At 45.2% G+C, this 19,712-nt stretch overlaps 1 protein-coding gene across 1 annotated transcript in view; it reads left to right on the forward strand.

Moving 5' to 3' along the window:
- The window catches only part of LOC120049656 (adhesion G protein-coupled receptor A3-like), a 67,116-nt gene extending 56,388 nt beyond the window's left edge, over positions 1 to 10,728 (forward strand). The window contains exons 9-19 of the mRNA XM_038995992.1: positions 1,592 to 1,793; positions 2,028 to 2,177; positions 3,675 to 3,836; positions 3,972 to 4,175; positions 4,632 to 4,833; positions 5,313 to 5,521; positions 5,890 to 6,014; positions 6,384 to 6,507; positions 7,211 to 7,356; positions 7,716 to 7,811; positions 8,890 to 10,728. Coding sequence (XP_038851920.1) covers positions 1,592 to 1,793; positions 2,028 to 2,177; positions 3,675 to 3,836; positions 3,972 to 4,175; positions 4,632 to 4,833; positions 5,313 to 5,521; positions 5,890 to 6,014; positions 6,384 to 6,507; positions 7,211 to 7,356; positions 7,716 to 7,811; positions 8,890 to 10,369 — 3,100 coding nt within the window. The 3' untranslated portion in view covers positions 10,370 to 10,728. The remainder of the gene's footprint in view (positions 1 to 1,591; positions 1,794 to 2,027; positions 2,178 to 3,674; positions 3,837 to 3,971; positions 4,176 to 4,631; positions 4,834 to 5,312; positions 5,522 to 5,889; positions 6,015 to 6,383; positions 6,508 to 7,210; positions 7,357 to 7,715; positions 7,812 to 8,889) is intronic.
- Positions 10,729 to 19,712: the final 8,984 nt, after the last annotated feature.

Raw genomic sequence — 19,712 nt, forward strand, 5'->3', positions numbered from 1 at the left:
CCTAGTGGCTGAATATTAGACTTGTTGTTAGTTGCAAAATCTGGGTCGTATTCATTAGGCACCAACCTTACTAACCTGAACTTCCAATAGTTTAGTTTGTCCACTGTTTTGGTATGTTTTGCCACGGTGTGCACTAATGAATACGAACCAGTTGAGTGACTGTCAAAAGCATTTCATCCATTGAGTGAATTAGTAGTACTGGGAAGGAACTAAAGCTCTCCACAGTTTTCAATGATGATGTTGAGCTCAGTAAACCGCTGTTGCGGATAAGTAATCACATGTTCCTGGAACACATCATGTGAATCATGCCACCACATTGTGGCAAACCCACCCTTTTAAGACGTCACTCACTGTCACTCTGTTTCTCTCTCTCTTTCTATCTATATACTATGTCTCTCTCTCTGTACCTCTCTTTCTATCTATACACTATGTCTCTCTCTGTCCCTCTCTTTCTATCTATATACTGTGTCTCTCTCTGTACCTCTCTTTCTATCTATATACTGTGTCTCTCTCTGTACCTCTCTTTCTATCTATATACTGTGTCTCTCTCTCTGTCCCTCTCTTTCTATCTATATACTGTGTCTCTCTCTCTGTCCCTCTCTTTCTATCTATATACTGTGTCTTTCTCTGTCCCTCTCTTTCTATCTATATACTATGTCTCTCTCTCTGTACCTCTCTTTCTATCTATATACTATGTCTCTCTCTCTGTACCTCTCTTTCTATCTATATACTGTGTCTCTCTCTCTGTCCCTCTCTTTCTATCTATATACTGTGTCTCTCTCTCTCTGTCCCTCTCTTTCTATCTATATACTATGTCTCTCTCTCTGTCCCTCTCTTTCTATCTATATACTGTGTCTCTCTCTGTCCCTCTCTTTCTATCTATATACTGTGTCTCTCTCTCTGTCCCTCTCTTTCTATCTATATACTGTGTCTCTCTCTCTGTCCCTCTCTTTCTATCTATATACTGTGTCTCTCTCTCTGTCCCTCTCTTTCTATCTATATACTGTCTCTCTCTCTGTCCCTCTCTTTCTATCTATATACTGTGTCTCTCTCTCTGTCCCTCTCTTTCTATCTATATACTGTGTCTCTCTCTCTGTCCCTCTCTTTCTATCTATATACTGTGTCTCTCTCTGTCCCTCTCTTTCTATCTATATACTGTGTCTCTCTCTGTACCTCTCTTTCTATCTATACACTATGTCTCTCTCTCTGTCCCTCTCTTTCTGTCTATATACTGTGTCTTTCTCTGTCCCTCTCTTTCTATCTATATACTATGTCTCTCTCTGTCCCTCTTTCTATCTATATACTATGTCTCTCTCTCTGTCCCTCTCTTTCTATCTATATACTGTGTCTCTCTCTGTCGCTCTCTTTCTATCTATATACTGTGTCTCTCTCTGTCCCTCTCTTTCTATCTATATACTATGTCTCTCTCTGTCCCTCTCTTTCTATCTATATACTGTGTCTCTCTCTCTGTCCCTCTCTTTCTATCTATATACTGTGTCTCTCTCTCTCTGTCCCTCTCTTTCTATCTATTGTATTATTCGCTCCCCTCTCTTTCTCTTTTTTTTCTCTCTCGATCCCCCCCACCTCTCAGATGGCCTCGTACCCTAGCAAGCATCACAGCCTACCTGCCCTGCAACAAGCTGGCGTCAGGCACGGGAATCTACTCCGGCTCGGTGGGTGAGGAGCGGCTTGCGTGGCGGCGTTGTGACCGTGGGGGCCTGTGGGCCGAGGACAACTACTTCCGCTGCCAGTACCAGAAAGACGTGACTCGCTTCCTCTACATCATCAACCAGGTGACCATGACACTCTGTCTGACCATGTTTGATTTGCTCTCTTTGTCTGTCTTTTCTTTCTTCAACTTATTGTATATCTCCCGCCTAGTCTTCCCTCTTGATTTGTTATTTTTCTCTTTCTTTCTTTTGCCGGCGTTGTCATTCTTTTTGTCTTCCTACACTCAAGTGTTGTTTTTTGAAGCGTTCACCCTTGTGTACAGTCCTTCTAAACCTCTCCGTCTCTCTGTGTTCCAGATGCCTCTGAACATGACCAACGCGGTGATCACGGCCCGCCAGCTGCTCGTCTACACATTCGAGGCCGCCAACTTCTCAGACAAGATGGACGTCATCTTCGTGGCCGAGATGATCGAGAAGTTTGGCAAGTTTGCCGAGAAATACAAGGAGGTGAGTCCCGCTTCAGTCTCCCAGTCCCACCTTGTACCTCCTTTATGGATGAATAAGATGTTCATATAAAGAAGCAGACACACACACTCACACACACTCGGAGAGGACAGTAACATGCACGGCCTCAGGCATAAGTGTAATGAGAGGAAATGGGGTCAGACCCAAAATAAATGTTATAAGTAGAGCTAGGTAATAGTATTTTTTAAGTGTGTGTTTACTGTGTGTGCAAGTGAGAGAGGTGCGAACACGCCACACAGTGTATGCATCTCCAGCTTACTGCTGATACTTGGGCCCTTTATGTTATTCCGCTCCTCATAGTTGATACAGGGGCAACCCTGTCCTGTTTAAATCCGCAGAGGAATCGGAATGAAAGCGAATAAGCTAGGATCTGGAAAAAGGTATTTTTCCTGTCGAGCTGTGGGGGATTGCAAAGCAAGGCCGGGTCAGGTTTCTCTGTCTGTTGGGTTTCACACCTGGCAGTTTGCGCTCATTGGGGAAGGCTTTGAATGTTGCACCTGGGCTGCGTTTCAAACTCGTAAAAGACACACCATCGTCCACTTACCCTCGCCTTAAGCTCTTGGGGGAATCCCCGCAGCCTTTGTCGTCGGTCCAAATGATTAGCCAAGCAAGGGAAGTTTGCAAAGTAAGCCCCTCAGCCCTCGTTTTTAATGGAGTTTACGAGTGTACAATTATGTTGACTTTGGGGCCTAAAACGCACCATAATTCAATGTGCGATGATTGTACATCCGCTAAGAAAAGTATCGCCAAAACTTAAAACGTCAATATGGACATGTCAACATACAAGTGTAAGTAAAAACAAATCTAAATAAGTTAGAAATTGTGCTACTAATGCACAAACACATCTCATAAAAGTAATGATGTTTTTGTTTGGTTAGCTTTTAGAAATTGTAGTAGTAAAACATTTTCCTTCTTCAGAAGTAGCTAGGCAGGCTAACGTTGGTTAGGTAATTCATTTGCTAGCGATCGTACAGTAGGCATATATTAATAATGATATAGTTAATATAAGTAGACATGCAATCATAATTGACTGTAGCGCATATAAAGCACCCACAAGCTACCGGTGACTGGAAACACAATCATCGCGGGATGAACGAGTGACGAATTTCTGGGCAAGGGCGGTCCATTTTAAAAAACATTCCGCCCTCCAAGTGTTTACTCGTCAGACGTCATGACACGTCATCGGAAGTGTCCACTTAATTTGAGGGCTGAGGGGATAGGGTGTGTCTTAAGTGTTTGGAACGCAGCCCTGGTCTAGCGCCCTGTGCCCTCCGTCAGCGCCGAATTCAGCTATTTCCAGGGCGATGATAATAAAGACTACATTGAGTGTTGGATAAAAAAACAAAGCACTCTATTGTTTCGATTGATAAGGCCTGTGTATGCGTGTGCCTCTGCCTGGCCCTGTGTGTATTTGCAGGTAACTGTGTGAAGTTCTGTGGTTTCTTTGTGTGTGTGTTAACCCTGTTCTGTCTGTCTCAGTTGGGGGACGTGATGGTGGACATCTCCAGTAATCTGATGCACGCTGATGAGCGGGTGCTGCGGCTAGCTCAGCGCGAGGCCAGGGCCTGCTCCCGCATCGTGGAGTGTCTCCAGAGGATCTCTGTACACCAGCTAGCCAGCGGAACCCAGGCCTACTCCACCGTAAGATCGCGCCAGATCATGAGATCCCATTACCAAATCCTAAACGGCATCGGGGTGTAAATGCATTGTCGTTGGGAGATGGCGGTTTTGTATGTGTGTTTATACTTTTCTCTTATTCCTACCGTTTGTTCCCAGAATTCCCATAACATCGCCCTGGAGGCCCACGCCATCAAGGCGAGCAGCTTCAATGGCATGACCTGCACACTGTTCCAGAAGCTGATGCCTGAACGCATCGCTCTCCGAGACCTGGGCCCACGCATCGACCTGGACGGCAACCCTGACCGCCAGCTCAGCTTCAAGTGTAACATCACCAGCACCCTGTCCAGCCTCTCTCTTAAGGTCAGTACCCAGGAATGACCGTAAGAGACGCAATCAATCCAATGTGTAGGAAAAAATACTTTTTACAATCAGCACTTGTCAGAAAGTGCTTATAAAGTAGCCTGGACTGCAAAGAGCAAGCAGCAGCAGTCATCGAAACAGGTCCCCTTAGCCTTAACAGTATATAGACTGAAAATGATGCATAATTCATTTAAGATATCGCCATCATTGCCCCTTGAAATGTTTTATCAAAATGAGGTGTGTTGTCTTGAGGTTCACCCATAGCATAAACCTAAGAACAGCTTACCATATAACCATGTCTTTTCTAAGTAAATGCCAATTAAACAATGAACTGTAGACTAAAACGTTAACCAGAATCCCACATTATGCTGTACACTCAATCATACTTTTTTTTATCTCTACGGGACTAAATAAAAGATAAATTAAATAATAAATCCTCTCTTTTTCTCTCCCTAGAACACCATAGTGGAGGCGTCCCTGCAGCTCCCCCCATCTTTGTTCTCTCAGTACCTGGGCCAGGCCGACGACAACGTCTACAAGCTTCACCTGCTGGCCTTCCGCAACGGCAAGCTCTTCCCCTCCACGGGCAACTCCACCCTGCTGGCTGACGGGGGGAAGAGGAGGAACGTGGCCACCCCCGTTCTCCTGGCCAAGATTGGTGAGTCCGACATGGACCCCACTGTACCACTAAAGTATTAGATGGGATTTTGTTCAAGATATTGTTGTGACTTATTTTAAGAGTGAATTTTGTGGTTTGGGCAAAGACTTTTGATTTCGGGATCCATCTGTAATACTTAAGTCAGTTAAGAACTAATTCTTATTTACCATGACGGCCTTGGAACAGTGGGTTAACTGCCTTGTTCAGGGGCAAAACTAAAATATTTTTGACCTTGTCAGCTCAGGGATTTGATCTAGCAACCTTTTGGTAACTGGCCCAATGCTCTAACCACTAGGCTACCTGTCACCCTTTTGTCTTACATTGGATTTTAGAAAAGGTAGTTAAAAAAAGGACCAATAAATAAAAGCACCAGGATATGTTTTGAAGACTAACGCCTCTCTCTCTCTCTCTCTCTCTCTCTCTCTCTCTCGCTCTCGCTCTCGCTCTCTCTCTCTCTCTCTCTGCCTCTGATTGCTCAGAGGGTTTCCAGCTGCGTGGACTGCGTGTCCCGGTAAACGCCACGCTGCGGCGGTTTGCCCGTGGCTCGGACGCCGTGCCCGCCTGCTGGAACTTCAGCCTGCTGGGCGGGCAGGGTGGCTGGCAGAGCGAGGGCTGCCGTGTCCTGCGGCACCATGACAACTTTACCACGCTCTCCTGTGACTCGCTCAGCAACTACGCTGTGCTCATGGTGGGTGGCCAGGGGTGACTCCGGGAGACAACATAAGGCTGTTTCCAACATTAGGGCTGTTTTCCTCAGTAAATGCAATACGCTTCTTCTTTTGTTTTCTTGCCATGATGCTTCTGAGTATTTAGGATACTGATATCGTGACAACCTTTACTTCCTTTTGAGACATTAGCCTTTTCAAGACGAGCTCAACATCTCTTTTCGGTTCACACGTTCTATAAACACGACCTGTTTAGTTTTGGCCCAAGCACGTGACAATCTCCTGAGTTGACGAAATTGGCTCATACCTTTTCTTCATGATTTATTTGTTATTGTATGACACATTGTCTAAAGTGATGACGTTCTAACATTTTGATGTGTGTATCCCACAGGATCTTACTGGGGTGGAGTATTTCTCTCCCAGCATTGAGCCTCTCCACCCAGTCCTCTACGCCACAGCTATCGTCCTCCTGCTCAGTCTGCTGGCCATCATCATCAGCTACATCTATCACCACAGGTAACAGCTCTACCTGCTACTAGAATCCAATACAGTGTATACCTAGTGCATAAGATACCAAGTACCCATCTTACTAGTAGTACGGTATCTAATATTACCAAATGATGGACTGTGACTCGCTTTCGGGTCGCAGCACAAGATTCGAGGCCAGAATGTTTCCTATTGGGTGGGTGACAATGCAAGGAAGTTTGGGGACCAATACTGTCCAGTCTCCACTAATATGTTCACCATTCCACGAGCATATCTCCACCACTCCAAACTCATAACAGATTTTGAATGAATCAAACATACGAATAGACGTGATATTTTATTCCCTGATATTCTTTTGCTGAATCTCACCGTGTCAATTCTGTGTGGTTGCGTGTCCAGGTCTGTCCGGATCAGCCGTAAGTTCTGGCACATGCTGGTCAACCTCTGCCTCCACATCTTCCTCACCTGCGGCGTCTTCGTGGGTGGCATCAACCAGACGCGTTACGCCAGCGTGTGCCAAGCTGTGAGTATTCCTCCCTACCCCCCACCATAACCCACTGGTGAGCCAGCCTATCTGCCTACCAACCTGCCAGCCAGACTGCCAACCTGCCTTCCCTTGCCAAAAGCATCTCACAATTATATGGGGATGTCAAGATGTTGTGGAGGAGGCAAAATTGCCTTTGGCGACATAGTGTGATTCCTGAGTGTACACTTGCTGTTTCCACCATTAAATCCACGAGAAGGGTGGAGAAACGGGACCACATCAGCTGAAGGCAGTGTAGCACCCCCTGCTCATTTGCACTGGGTTCTTTCATTCATTCATTGTCCTTAACACAAAGAGCCCAGCTGGTAGAGAACATCTTGGAAAATAACGGTTTGCCACCTAGAATAAAGGATATCTTACAGCTGGGCTCTACTTTGTCAAGGAACTTTACAAACTGATAATTAGTACAATAACATTTTATGAAGTGAGTTTTCAGAATGTGTAGTATTTTGCTCATAAATTATTAGTGAAGCATCTATGTAGTGCTTATGTAGAATTTGTGAATGCTCTATAAAGCCTTTATATAGTCCAGGCAATATGTGAACAAATCTTGAACTTTTTCATAAAATCATGATACTTGGTACACTCATACAGTTTGGCGCATTGAACATTTTCATAATGAAGTTGTTTGTTTAAAGTGGAATCTTGATCGTGACTGAGCTCGGTGGTGATTTTTTTTCAGGTGGGCATAGTTCTGCACTACTCGACCCTGGCCACAGCTCTGTGGGTGGGCGTGACTGCACGCAACATCTACAAGCAAGTGACCCGCAAGGCCAAGCACTACGAAGAGCTGGACGAGCCCCCGCCCCCTCCACGACCCATGCTGAGGTAAAATACTACAGTTCCCACAATGCACAGTTATGAAAAGGTTTGGTCATAAAACCGAGTCAGACTAACTGTTTAGTGTGTGGACGAGGATCAGTTGAAATGCTGTACAATCACATTTAGCGTTTCTCTCCCTTTACAAGGAGCTGCAAATAATATTATGTGTAGATTATGTATCTTCTAGAAATATAGCTGTGACTTGTGGAGAGAGAGGGTTTGGTTTGTGTTGTTGGTTTAACACCCACCACATGGTGTCAGTACGGAGGCCTGAAGCACACATGCCACCTCTGCAACCAACTCACCACCAATTTGATCCCAAGCAGGTCCTACTCCGTTCTTTTACCGCTACCTTTTCCTACCAGGTTCTACCTAATAGGCGGAGGGATACCGATCATCGTCTGTGGCATAACCGCAGCCGCCAACATCAAGAACTACGGTAGCCAGACCAACGCACCATAGTAAGTAGTGCCAGTTTACTGTCACATTGTATGGAAACCAATTAGTTATTCTACTATAGTGTGTGTTTATGGAAATTGTTATGATTTATATCGACAGAAGGCTTTGTGTATATATAAAACTAGACCCAAGAGAAATTGCTTTTTGTTTTCGACTGGCCAGAATGCGTGTGTGCGTAGCTTTATGTAAATAAGAAATATTTTGTGGGGGTAGGAAAAGTTCTGAGTCCCTGTGAAGTTCCGAGAGCCCTATTGGGGTGCGCTATTTATAGTGTGTGTCTCGGCACCTCACGTCTGCTGCCATTTTCCAAGTCTGTCGGTCTCTCTTTCTTCTCATTCTTCCTCTCTCTCTGTTTGTGTTCTCGCTTCTCTCTTTCTGTCTCTCTCTCGCTCTTTCTTTCCCTCTCCATTTCTCCCCCCCTTTCATTCTCTCACTTTATGGTGGCAGCTGTTTGGGTTGTAATTTGGAAATCTGGACCTGTATCTGTCTGAAGTCTTTGGAGTTGAATTAATTTGCAGCTACTGAGACGAATGGAACCCGCCCCGTGGAATATTCCGGAACAGATACTCTATTCCCGCTTTTCCCATTTTCAAAGAGACTCAATGCATGCATGTGTGTTTTTTTTAACTTGATTTAATGAGCTACGGTTTGAGTCAAACACAAAAACAATGTTGAAGTTGTTATAATTTAAAAAAAACTTGATTTAATGAGCTACGGTTTGAGTCAAACACAAAAACAATGTTGAAGTTGTTATAATTTAAAAAAGGTTTGTGGACCACTTGAATGGGTGACACTTGACTCATCTGGCAAAGATTTGTCATGTCATACTTGTCTTATGGCTTCATTGCCAGGTCGCAATTGTAAATGAGAACGTGTTCTCAATTTGCCTACCTGGTTAAATAAAGGTTAAATAAAAAATAAATAAAAAATTGCCAACATATGTTTTTACTGAATGCAGCTGATATATCGACACTTCTGCACAATACATTTGTCTGTATGATATTGTGCGTGTGTACCACATTTACATAAATATTTACTGTATGTTTGTACTGATGCCTTCCCCTTCTGTCTTCTCCTCAGTTGCTGGATGGCGTGGGAGCCCAGCCTGGGGGCCTTCTACGGCCCCGTCGGCTTCATCGTCTTCGTGGACTGCATGTACTTCCTTAGCATCCTCCTCCAGCTGCGCCGCCACCCCGAGCGCCGCTACGAACTCAAGGAACCCGCCGAGGAGCAACAGCGGCTGGCGGTAGCGGGCAGCGATGCCGGAGACATACCGGCCACACTCCTCCACCTCCAGTCCCACGACGCCTCGTCCTCTACGGTGTCGGCTCCCCATGCCGTGTCCCTGTCAGCGCTGGAGAACGAGCATACGTTCGCGCGGCAGCTCCTTGGCGCGGCGGTTGCTCTGGGGCTCTACGCGTCGCTGTGGGTGTTTGGCGCCATGGCCGTGTCCCAGGAGAGGCCGGCCGACCTGGTGTTCTCCTGCCTGTTTGGCATTGTGGCACTGGCTCTGGGTGGCTTTTTGATGGCACACCACTGCGTCAACCGCCAGGACATGAGGCGCCACTGGGCCCAGGCCTGTTGCCCCGAGAGACGGGCCTACTCGGCGCAGGAGGACGCCCTGCTGCCACTGCCGGGGGCGTCCGCGGCTGGGTCGGTTGGTAGGGGCAACGATGATGCGGCCAAGTGTGCCCATAGCAGCGCAGAGTCATCCTGCACCAATAAGAGTGGCCCCAGTGTGCGAAACTCCACCCAGGGAAGTAAACTGACCAATCTGCATGCAGAGGCAGCGCTGAACAAATCCTTGCCCCTACTAGCCCTGCCCGCCAATGGGGCAGCCATGCTGGACAACAGCCTGACGGAGCACTCGGTGGACAATGAGATCAAGATGCACGTGGCGCCCGTGGAGGTGCAGTTCCGGCCCAACAACAACAATCCTGCCACCAACGGACCCACGAGCCGGCATCACAAGAACAGGGCGCGGGCCCACCGGGCCAGCCGACTCACTGTGCTGCGCGAGTACGCCTATGACGTGCCCACCAGCGTGGACGGCAGCGTGCAGAGCGGCCCCCACAGGCGGCATCGCCACGAACACCACGACAGTCAGCAGGCGCGGTGCAGCCGACGGGCAGTCTACATGGCCTACAGGGAGCGCCACCAGAGCCAGACGCAACAGGACAGCAGCGACGCCAGCACGTCCCTGCCCCGACGCTCGCGCTACACCGACAAGGGAGGGGGCAGCACTAGCGCCCTAGGCAACGGGGCTATCGGAGTAGTGGGAAGTGGAAGTGTAGGATCAACAGTAGGAACAGGTGGAGAAGGAGGAGAAGGTGAGGGGGCTGGGACTTCTGCGTCCGTTACGAGTAAAGACAGTAGTAGCATAAAGCAGCCCAATAACACAGAGCTGGTGGACGGCCAGCCCAAGTCGTACGGGCTCAACCTGGCTACACAAAACGGCACGCTCAAAAACAATGGGCAGATCATGCCTATAATCAACACAGAGAGCTCGTGCTCAGCCAACATAAAAACTGGACTATGGAAACACGAAACTACTGTGTAGTGTGTTTTCTGCACCAAAGACTGCATGTCACGTGCTCTCCCTTCAACTGTGAAGTTTTTGTTTCTATCTTTGTTTTTTATGGTACAATGTTTCAAAAAAATTGTAATTGAAAAAAATATATCTTCAAAATAGTCACACTATTTTGAGTTTGTGAACGTGTGTGTTTTGGATGCCACTGGTCTGTCTCTGTAGTAGACATTTTGTAAATGGTTTATTTTTATATCATTTAATCCTAATTAAATGAGTTTTGGACGTGAAACTGCATGTTCTGTGCCGTTGCCTAGTGTGTATCCACTGGGCTGGTTCTTTTTTATTTTCTAGTTTGTTTCAGTGTAATAAACCAAACGTTTCTAATTCCAGTCACGTAATTGAAAGTTTCTTATTCCCTTTTTCTCGGCTAACCTGTACTCCGACAAATTTCGAGAGGAGTGCAAAGGTGACGTGCAAGCATCTTGGTTTTCAAAAGATCTCTCGCTCTCGGGAGCTACCTTGACAAGCTTGTAATTGGGGATTTGGTGAACTGTGTCCTCTTCTTTTTACACTCACCTGGAGAGTCAATTCTTTAATTGTGTTTGAGGTCTTAGTCTGGATCTAATTAATATATTTTTTTCAGCCCCGGAAGTTTCCAGGGGTCCACTGGTAACGCCTGGGGTAATTGACAGCTGATTCTCAGGGTGGAGTCCGTGTCACTGTCGGCAATGAGAGGAAGGGATCATTAATGCAGTTCATCTTCACCTTCACACCTTTCCTCTCCTCTCTAGCAGACCATCAGCGCTATTCACAGCTGTAAATCCCTGTTAGGAAAGAGTCAGCAGGGACAGGAGCATGATTCGACAACTGAGCAGTACCTTTGCAACACAACGTGTTGGAGAGAGACGGATTGCCATCCTTTAGTCTGTTAGGTGAATCCTATTGTCATCAATTGATATCAGCGACGGTCCGAACCCATTGGTTAGTAATTCCCCTGAGGGCCTAAGGGCAATCCATTCAGGAGGATCTGCCTTAAATGTTGACATTTGTTTGACATACTGCGGCCGTTACTTATCAACCTGTCCGTTTCTGAGCTGTTGTGTGAAGGTCATGTCATGTTGAAAGTGATTCATAAAAAAAATATTGACGAACTGTAACTGTCCCAGTCACAAAGGACACAGCAAAGAAAGTAAAGCCATCACTCTGCTTTTCTGCTAATGATGTATTATAAAGCATATTTCAGGCGGGCAGCGATATATTACCCAGCCATCTTGGAAATGACAAACCGTAATAAGACCTTTTGAATAATGTATTGAGCAATTATGTCTTGATTAGTGTTGGCTTCAGTGATTCCCTCTAGTCAGGAGAGTGAACCTCAAATAATGACAGAGGTTTCAAGGAGTCGATCCCATCTGTTAGGAAGTTCACTTGAGGTTGACACTTCTGTTTACTCTCTGGATCAAGTCAACCATCAGGCTGATTCAGTCTGCCTTGAAATCATGCGGACACCTCCTTGGGCAGAAAATGGATGAATTAAAGATCAGGTATTAAGTCGGGTGCTTTCCCAAATGTGTGTTCAGAACTCAAAGGGTATCCATTTCTTCCAGGACTCGACAGTTAAAAAAAAGCAACTTGAGCAACTTCAAATGTTGACTGCCATATTGAGATGTATAAAATTATATCAATTTTTTTCTCCCATTGAGTATCCTAAGAGCGTTACCAGACGTGTGATGCATCTCTTACATTTTTTACGATTGTTTGCCTACAGTGCCTGGAAGAAGCATCTGGCTTTGTTGTGGAAACTTGCCAGGGGAATAAAAATGGATACCTAATATGAAGTCAGGCCATCTGTGCTAGTCGCAATTAGCTGTCTCGAACTGTTTAGAGGAACATTAATATATTACCTGGAACGTCCTAATTATCTACAACTTCAGAGGCCTGAAATATAGATTCAAATATAAATCAGCAACCAGCGTTTCTAATGATTATGCCAGTGTCAAGCCATTGTTTATAAGGTAAAATATGAATCAAACATTCTAAATCTGGTACTTTCTATTGGATGTACAGTACATACGGTGCATTCAGAAAGTATTCAGACCCCTTTACTTTTTCCACATTTTGTTACATTACAGCCTTATTCTAAAATGGATGAAATGTTTTTTTTCCTCATCAATCTACACACCCCATAATGACAAAGCAAAAAACATATTTTTAGAAATGTTTGCAAATGTATACAATTTAAAAAAAAAACGGAAATATCATGTTTACATAAATATTCAGACCTTTTACTCAGTACTTTGTTGAAGCACCTTTGGCAGTGATTACAGCCTCAAGTCTTCTTGGGTATGGCCCTACAAGCTTGGCACACCTATATTTGGGGATCTTCTCCCATTCTTCTCTGCAGATCCTCTCAAGCTCTGTCAGGTTTGATGGGGAGCTTTGCTGCAAAGCTATTTTCAGGTCTCTCCAGAGATGTTCAAGTCTGGGCTCTGGCTCGGCCACTCCAGGACATTTAGAGCAACTTCTGGAGCAGGTTTTCATCAAGGATCTCTACTTTGCTCTGTTTATTTTTCCTGACTAGTCTCCCAGTCCCTGCCGCTGAAAAACATCCCCACAGCATGATTCTGCCACTTCACTGTAGGGATGGTGCCAGGTTTCCTCCAGATGTAACTCTTGGCGTTCAGGCCAAAGAGTTCAATCTTGGTTTCATCAGACCAGAGAATCTTGTTTCTCATGGTCAGAGTACTTTAGGTGCATTTTGGTGAACTGCAAGCGGGCTGTCATGTGCCTTTTACTGAGGGGTGGCTTCCGTCTGGCCACTCTTCCATAAAGGCCTGATTGGTAGAGTGCTGCAGAGATGGTTGTCCTCCTGGAAGGTTCTCCCATCTCTACAAAGGAACTTGAGCGCTCTATCAGAGTGACCATCGGGTTCTTGGTCACCTCCCTGACCAAGGGCCTTCTCCCCCGATTGCTCAGCTTGGCAGGGAGGCCAGCTCTAGGAAGAGTCTTGGTGATTCCATACTTCTTCCATTTAAGAATGATTGAGGCCACTGTTTTTGGGGACCTTCAATGCTGCAGACATTTTTTAGAACACTTCCCCAGATTCCTTCGAAATCATGGCTTGTTTTTTTTCTGTCAAATGTGGGACCTTACATAGACAGGTGTGTGCCTTTCCAAATCATGTCCAATCAGTTGAATTTAAAGTTTAAAAAAACAGTAACGCAATAAAATAACAAGGAGGCTATGTACAGTGGTTACCGGTACTGAGTCAATGTGCAAAGGTACGGGTTAGTCGAGGTAATTGAAGTCATATGTAAATTAGGCAGCTCCCGTACAGACGGGAGAGGCGAAGGCCGAGAGCCATGCGTCCTCCAAAACACAACCCAACCGCACTGCTTCCTGACACAATGCCCACTTAAGCCGGAAGCCAGCTGCACCAATGTGTCGGAGGAAACACTGCACACCTGGCGACCGTGTCAGCGTGCACTGCGCCCGGCCCACCACAGGAGTCGCTAGTGCGCGATGGGACAAGGACATCCCTGCCAGCCAAACCCTCCCTTAACCCGGACGACGTTGGGCCAATCGTGCGCCGCCCCACTGGTCTCCCGGGCACGGCTGGCTGCGACATAGCCTGGACTCAAACCCAGAATCTCTAGTGGCACAGCTAGCACTGCGATGCAGTGCCTTAGACCACTGCGCCACTCGGGAAGCCCACGACTAAGCATAGATAATAAACCGCGAGTAGCAGCAGTGTAAAAAAGGGGGTCAAATAGTCTGGGTAGCCATTTTATTAAGCTGTTCAGCAGTCTTATGGCTTGGGGATAGAAGCTGTTAAGGAGCCTTTTGGTCCTAGACTTGGTGCTCCGTTACAGCTTACCGTGCCGTAGCAGAGAGAACTGTCTACGACTGGGTGGCTGGAGTCTTTGGCAGTTTTTAGGGCCTTCCTCTGACTCCGCCTGGTATAGAGGTCCTGGATGGTTGGAAACTTGGCCCCAGTGATGTACTGGGCCATACGCACTACCCTCTGTAGCGCCCTGCGGCCAGATATTTTAGATGGTCAGAACATTTTTATTTTTAGATTGTCAGAACATTCCATTTTCAGAGAGAATAACACAGGCCTACAAATAGCAATATACCCAACTATCTCCATCGCTCAATGACCTCAAATGGCCACACAGTTAAACACAATTGTAGAGATTAGCTACTTGTCATTTAAAATGGTTACACTTTGGTTGCTGAATCCATTTTTGGACATAAATGTATTATATGTACTCATTGATACTTGAATATTATAACTTATACATGCCTCATGAGCATAGTTCAACTGTCATACCGCATCAGAACCCAACATATAAGATTGTTTTACTCCAAAGTTTGTAAACAATGTAAATGTAAATAAACACTGTATAGCCTCAAATCATGGTTAAAACTATACAATTGATATCATGGATGGTCAGTCCCTGCATCCATAGCTCTGTCTATGAATTAGAGAGTGGTTACATTTCAACAGCCCCATCCCTTAGCTTTTAGATGATTTGCTTATCTATACAGTACAGTACTCCATGGCAGACCTATCCGTTAACTTTGACCTCAACTTTACAGATGATGGCCCCAGTGAATGGAGTCACTCCATTGTCAACTGGGTAGAATGTCACCTCTCTTGGCCCAGTAGGTGAAAAACAGTCTCTTTGGTTTCACTATAGTGGGTCTCTTCAATGGTCTCATTTTATGGTGTCTATTGTTACCAAGTGTATCCTCACTCATGTAGTAGTCAATAGTTTTCTCTCCACCCTCCACAAATATGAAGACAAATAGCTTTATTAAACGGTCATCTTTAATGTAAGGGCATTGAATTGTGATGACCTGTGTGCTTCTCATGATTTGAATATTTCATTGGTGCCTTTTTTTGTGTTCATTTCTTTGCAAACTGTTAGGAAATGGCAACTTAGAGTCCGTTTACTTTAGACAGCACTACCACATAATCCCACTCCATACCGTCAGATAGCAGTAGCTGTGGTTGTAACTAGAGGGACTACTTTAGATACAGCTGCAACTTTTTTTGTAGTAGGTTAGGAGAACTTACGCAGCGGGTTAGGAGAATTAACGCAGGAGGTTAGGACGATTAGGTTAAGGTTAGGAAACGGGGTTAAGGGGTTTTTCAAAAATTCTCTCCTTACCTGCTACGAAAAGCCACTCGTGTTGATGTGGTGTATTTTTAGAGAGTTCCGTTTTGATGTGCTTCTGCACATCCAGGTCATTTGGACTGTGTGGGAGAGCATACGGTCCCCTTGATGCAGCTTTTCTTTATTTTGTATTCTTGGTATCACCTCAACTAAATACAACTGAATGACCAAACAATAATGGAGACGGCCGGCCTAGAGGGCCAACGCTGCCAGGTCTGAGGTCAGATTCTGGAGAAGGTATAGTCACCAAGGATGTCTGTATCACAGGAGGTTGGTGGCACCATAATTGTGGAGAACATGCTCGTGGTAATAACTGGAGCGGAATCAGTGGAATTGTTTCCAGGTGTTTGATGCCAATCCATTTGCTCTTTTCCAGACATTATGAGCCGTTCTCTCCTCAGCAGCCTCCACTGGTCCGTATAGACAGCGGGATCCCATTGTTTATTTCTTTTCAGGCTCATCTAAGGGATTATTGACTATGAAGATTGCTAGGTGTGGCGCCCATCATGCAATGGGCAGAGGTCCAGATTCAGCTAAGTGTCAGAGATGGGAGAAGAGGGAGAGATGGAGGGGGAGGGACAGAGGGAAGGTGAGATTGAGGGAGAAACTGCGGGACGGACAGAGTGAGGGTGAGACTGACAGAGAGGGGCAGGTAGAGACTGAAGGAGAGAGAATAAGAGGGAGAGTGAAGGGAGAGGTTCATGGAGAGATGAGGTAAGATTGAGTTGGAGAGGAGGGAAGGAGACGGGAGGTATTTATCCCCACAGGTTATCTTTAACAGTTATTTTTTATTCCACTCCTGGAGGAATCCCAGTGTGCTCAATTTGTTGGTCAGTTGAAACACCTTGCAATATGTTACAGGTTTACAAGAGAACCAAGAAATTGCATTCTTTTTTTAAATAATAATTTTTGGAATAATAAAACATACAATCTACATGCAGTGAAGCCGCTCAACATTTACATTGTCATCTAACAGACTCCCATTCAGAGCGACCCACAGAAGCAACCAGGGTCAACGCCCTGCTCAAGGACACGTCGACAGGCCTCCCACCAAGTCAAAACGGGGACCCGAACCAGCGACCTGTCGGCCACCGGCCCAAGCTCCCAACCGCCAGGCCACCAACCCTCCAAGATCCCCCCCCCCCCCCCCAGTTTCCCCCGAGAGCTGCTCCTCAACCGACCGAGACCCCCCCCACCTCTCCCTCCCTTCCCCACCCCCAAAACCCCCCAAGCCATCGTCTCCCAATGCACCAACAACCAAGAAGAAGAGCAAAAGAGAAAAACAACAATGTAAAAACAAAATACGTCAAGGACAACAAAAATCTGAATAGCAAGACCAACTGGATATGTTTCAGTGCATGCGTGTGTGCATGTGTGTATGCACATGTGTGTGCACATGCGTACAAGCACCTGCACGGCATCAACCTCAGGCAAACAGGCATTAGATGTAACAGCATTGCAATATTGCATTATTGATTCGTTCTAAGTAATCTGAAATCTTTTGACTCCATTTAAATCTTCTATGTTAATTGGCACGTTCATGCGTATGGCATACATTTCAATTGGAAAGCATGCATTTAAGGCTATGACTACACAGGATGCCTCAGAGCATCTGATTTGTGTGTACTATATAGCCCACAAAATAATACGACTTTAGACTGCAGTTACATAAGTGCAACATGACCAATATCCCACTGTATCTTCAATAGGGAATGAGTTGAAAAACGACCAACCTCAGATTTCCCACTTCCTGGTTGGATTTTTTCTCAGGTTTTTGCCTGACATATGAGTTCTGTTTTACTCACAGACATCATTCAAACAGTTTTAGAAACTGCAGAGTGTTTTCTATCCAAATATACTAATAATATGCATATATTAGCAACTGGAACTGAGTAGCAGGCAGTTTACTCTGGGCACCTTATTCATCCAAGCTACTCAATACTGCCCCCAGCCATAAGAAGTTAATAGCCTCAGCGTTAGTCTCATCACCCCTAAGCCACACTCACTTGTCACTTTTAGTTCAACAAGTCAACTGCAAAGTGGAGTGAGGAGCAGTGGTGAAAAGAAGTGCTCAATGTTCATGCTTAAATAAAAGTAAAGATACCTTAATAGAAAATGACTCAAGTAAAAGGGAAAGTCACCCGGTAAAATGCTACTTGAGTAAAAGTCAAAGTATTTGGTTTTAGATATACTTAAGTATCAGAAGTAAATGGAATTGCTAAAATGTACTTTAGTATCAAAAGTACAAGTATAAACCATTTCAAATTCCTTATATTAAGAAAACCAGACAGCACAATTAAAACATTTTTTTTTGATTGGCGGATGGCAAGGGGCACACCCCAACACTCAGACATAATTTACAAATGAAGCATTTGTGTTTAGTGACTCTGCCAGATCAAAGGCAGTAGGGATGACCAGGGATGTTCTCTTGATAAGTGTGTGAATTGTACTTTGGGTGTCAGGGAAAATGTATGGTGTAAAAAGTACATTTATTTTCTTTAGGAATGTAGTGAAGTAAAATATAAATAGTAAAGTACAGATACCCCAAAAAACTACTTAAGTAGTACTTTAAAGTATTTTTTTTTACTTAAGTACTGGTCAGGAGGTTACTACTTACTGTTAGAATCACTCAAAGTTGCATGTGAAGGGGAAGCTACTGTGACAGACTGAACCACTAGCTTCTGGGGTAAACTAGCTAGCTTATTTAATGTACTGCAATGTGATTCTAGAGCATTTGCACACATTCATAGGCTATTCATGTCAACAGAAGTGAATGTGCTAGCAGTGGTATTTACAAAACATATCTACACTGAACAAAAATATAAATGCAACATACAACAATTTCAAAGATTTTATAGTTCATATAAGGTAATCAGTCAATTAAATAAATTAGGACCAAATCTATGGATTTTACATGACTGGGAATACAGATATGCATCTGTTGGTCACAGATATCTTAAAGAAAAAGGTAGGGGTGTAGATCAGAAAACCAGTCAGTATCTGGTGTGACCAGCATTTGCCTCATGCAGCGTGACATATCTCCTTCACATAGAGTTGATCAGGCTGTTGGTTGTGGCCTGTGGAATGTTGTCCCACTTCTAATCAGTGGCTGTGCGAAGTTGCTGGATATTGGAGCGAACTGGAACCATTGTCGTACACGTCGATCCAGAGCATCCCAAACAGCTCAATGGGTGACATGTCTGGTGAGTATGCAGGCCATTGAAGAACTGGGACATTTTCAGCTTCCATGAATTACGTACAGATCCTTGCGACATGGGGCCATGAATTATCATGCTGAAACATGAGGTGATGGCAGCAAATGAATGACATGACAATTTGCCTCAGGATCTTGTCACGATATATCTGTGCATTCAAATTGCCATCTATAAAATGCAATTGTGTTTGTTGTCCATAGCTTATGCCTGCCTATACCATAACCCCACCGCCTCCATGGGACACTCTGTTCATAACGTTGACATCAGCATACTGCTCACCCACACAAATCCATACACGCTGTCTGCCATCTGCCCGGTACAGTTGAAACCGGGATTCATCCATGAAGAGCACACTTCTCCAGCATTCCAGTGGCCATCGAAGGTGAGCATTTGCCCACTGAAGTCTGTTATGATACCGAACTGCAGTCAGGTCAAGACCCTGGTGAGGATGACGAGCACGCAGATGAGCTTCCCTGAGATGGTATCTGACAGTTTGTGCAGAAATTCTTTGGCTGTAGAAACCCACAGTTTCATCAGCTGTCCGGGTGGCTGGTCTCAGACGATCCCACAGGTGAAGAAGCCGGATGTGGAGGTCCTGGCCTGGCGTGGTTAAACATGATCTGCGGTTGTGAGGCCGTTTGGATGTGCTGCCAAATTCTCTAAAACGATGTTGGAGGTGGCTTATGGTAGTGAAATGAACATTCAATTCTCTGGCAACAGCTCTGGTGGAAATTCCTGCAGTCAGCATGCCAATTGCACGCTGTGGCCTTGTGTAGTGTGACCAAACTGAAAGTTTGAGTGGTCTTTTATTGTCTCCAGCCCAAGTAGCACCTGTGTAATGATCATGCTGTTTAATCAGTTTCTTGATATGCCACACCTGTCAGGTGGATGGATTATCTTGGCAAAGGAGAAATGCTCGCTAACAGGGATGTAAACAAATTTGTGCACAACATTTTTGAGAAAAGGTTTTTGTGC

Source organism: Salvelinus namaycush, chromosome 6 (genome assembly GCF_016432855.1).
Source record: "Salvelinus namaycush isolate Seneca chromosome 6, SaNama_1.0, whole genome shotgun sequence".
NCBI classification, from domain to species: domain Eukaryota; kingdom Metazoa; phylum Chordata; class Actinopteri; order Salmoniformes; family Salmonidae; genus Salvelinus; species Salvelinus namaycush.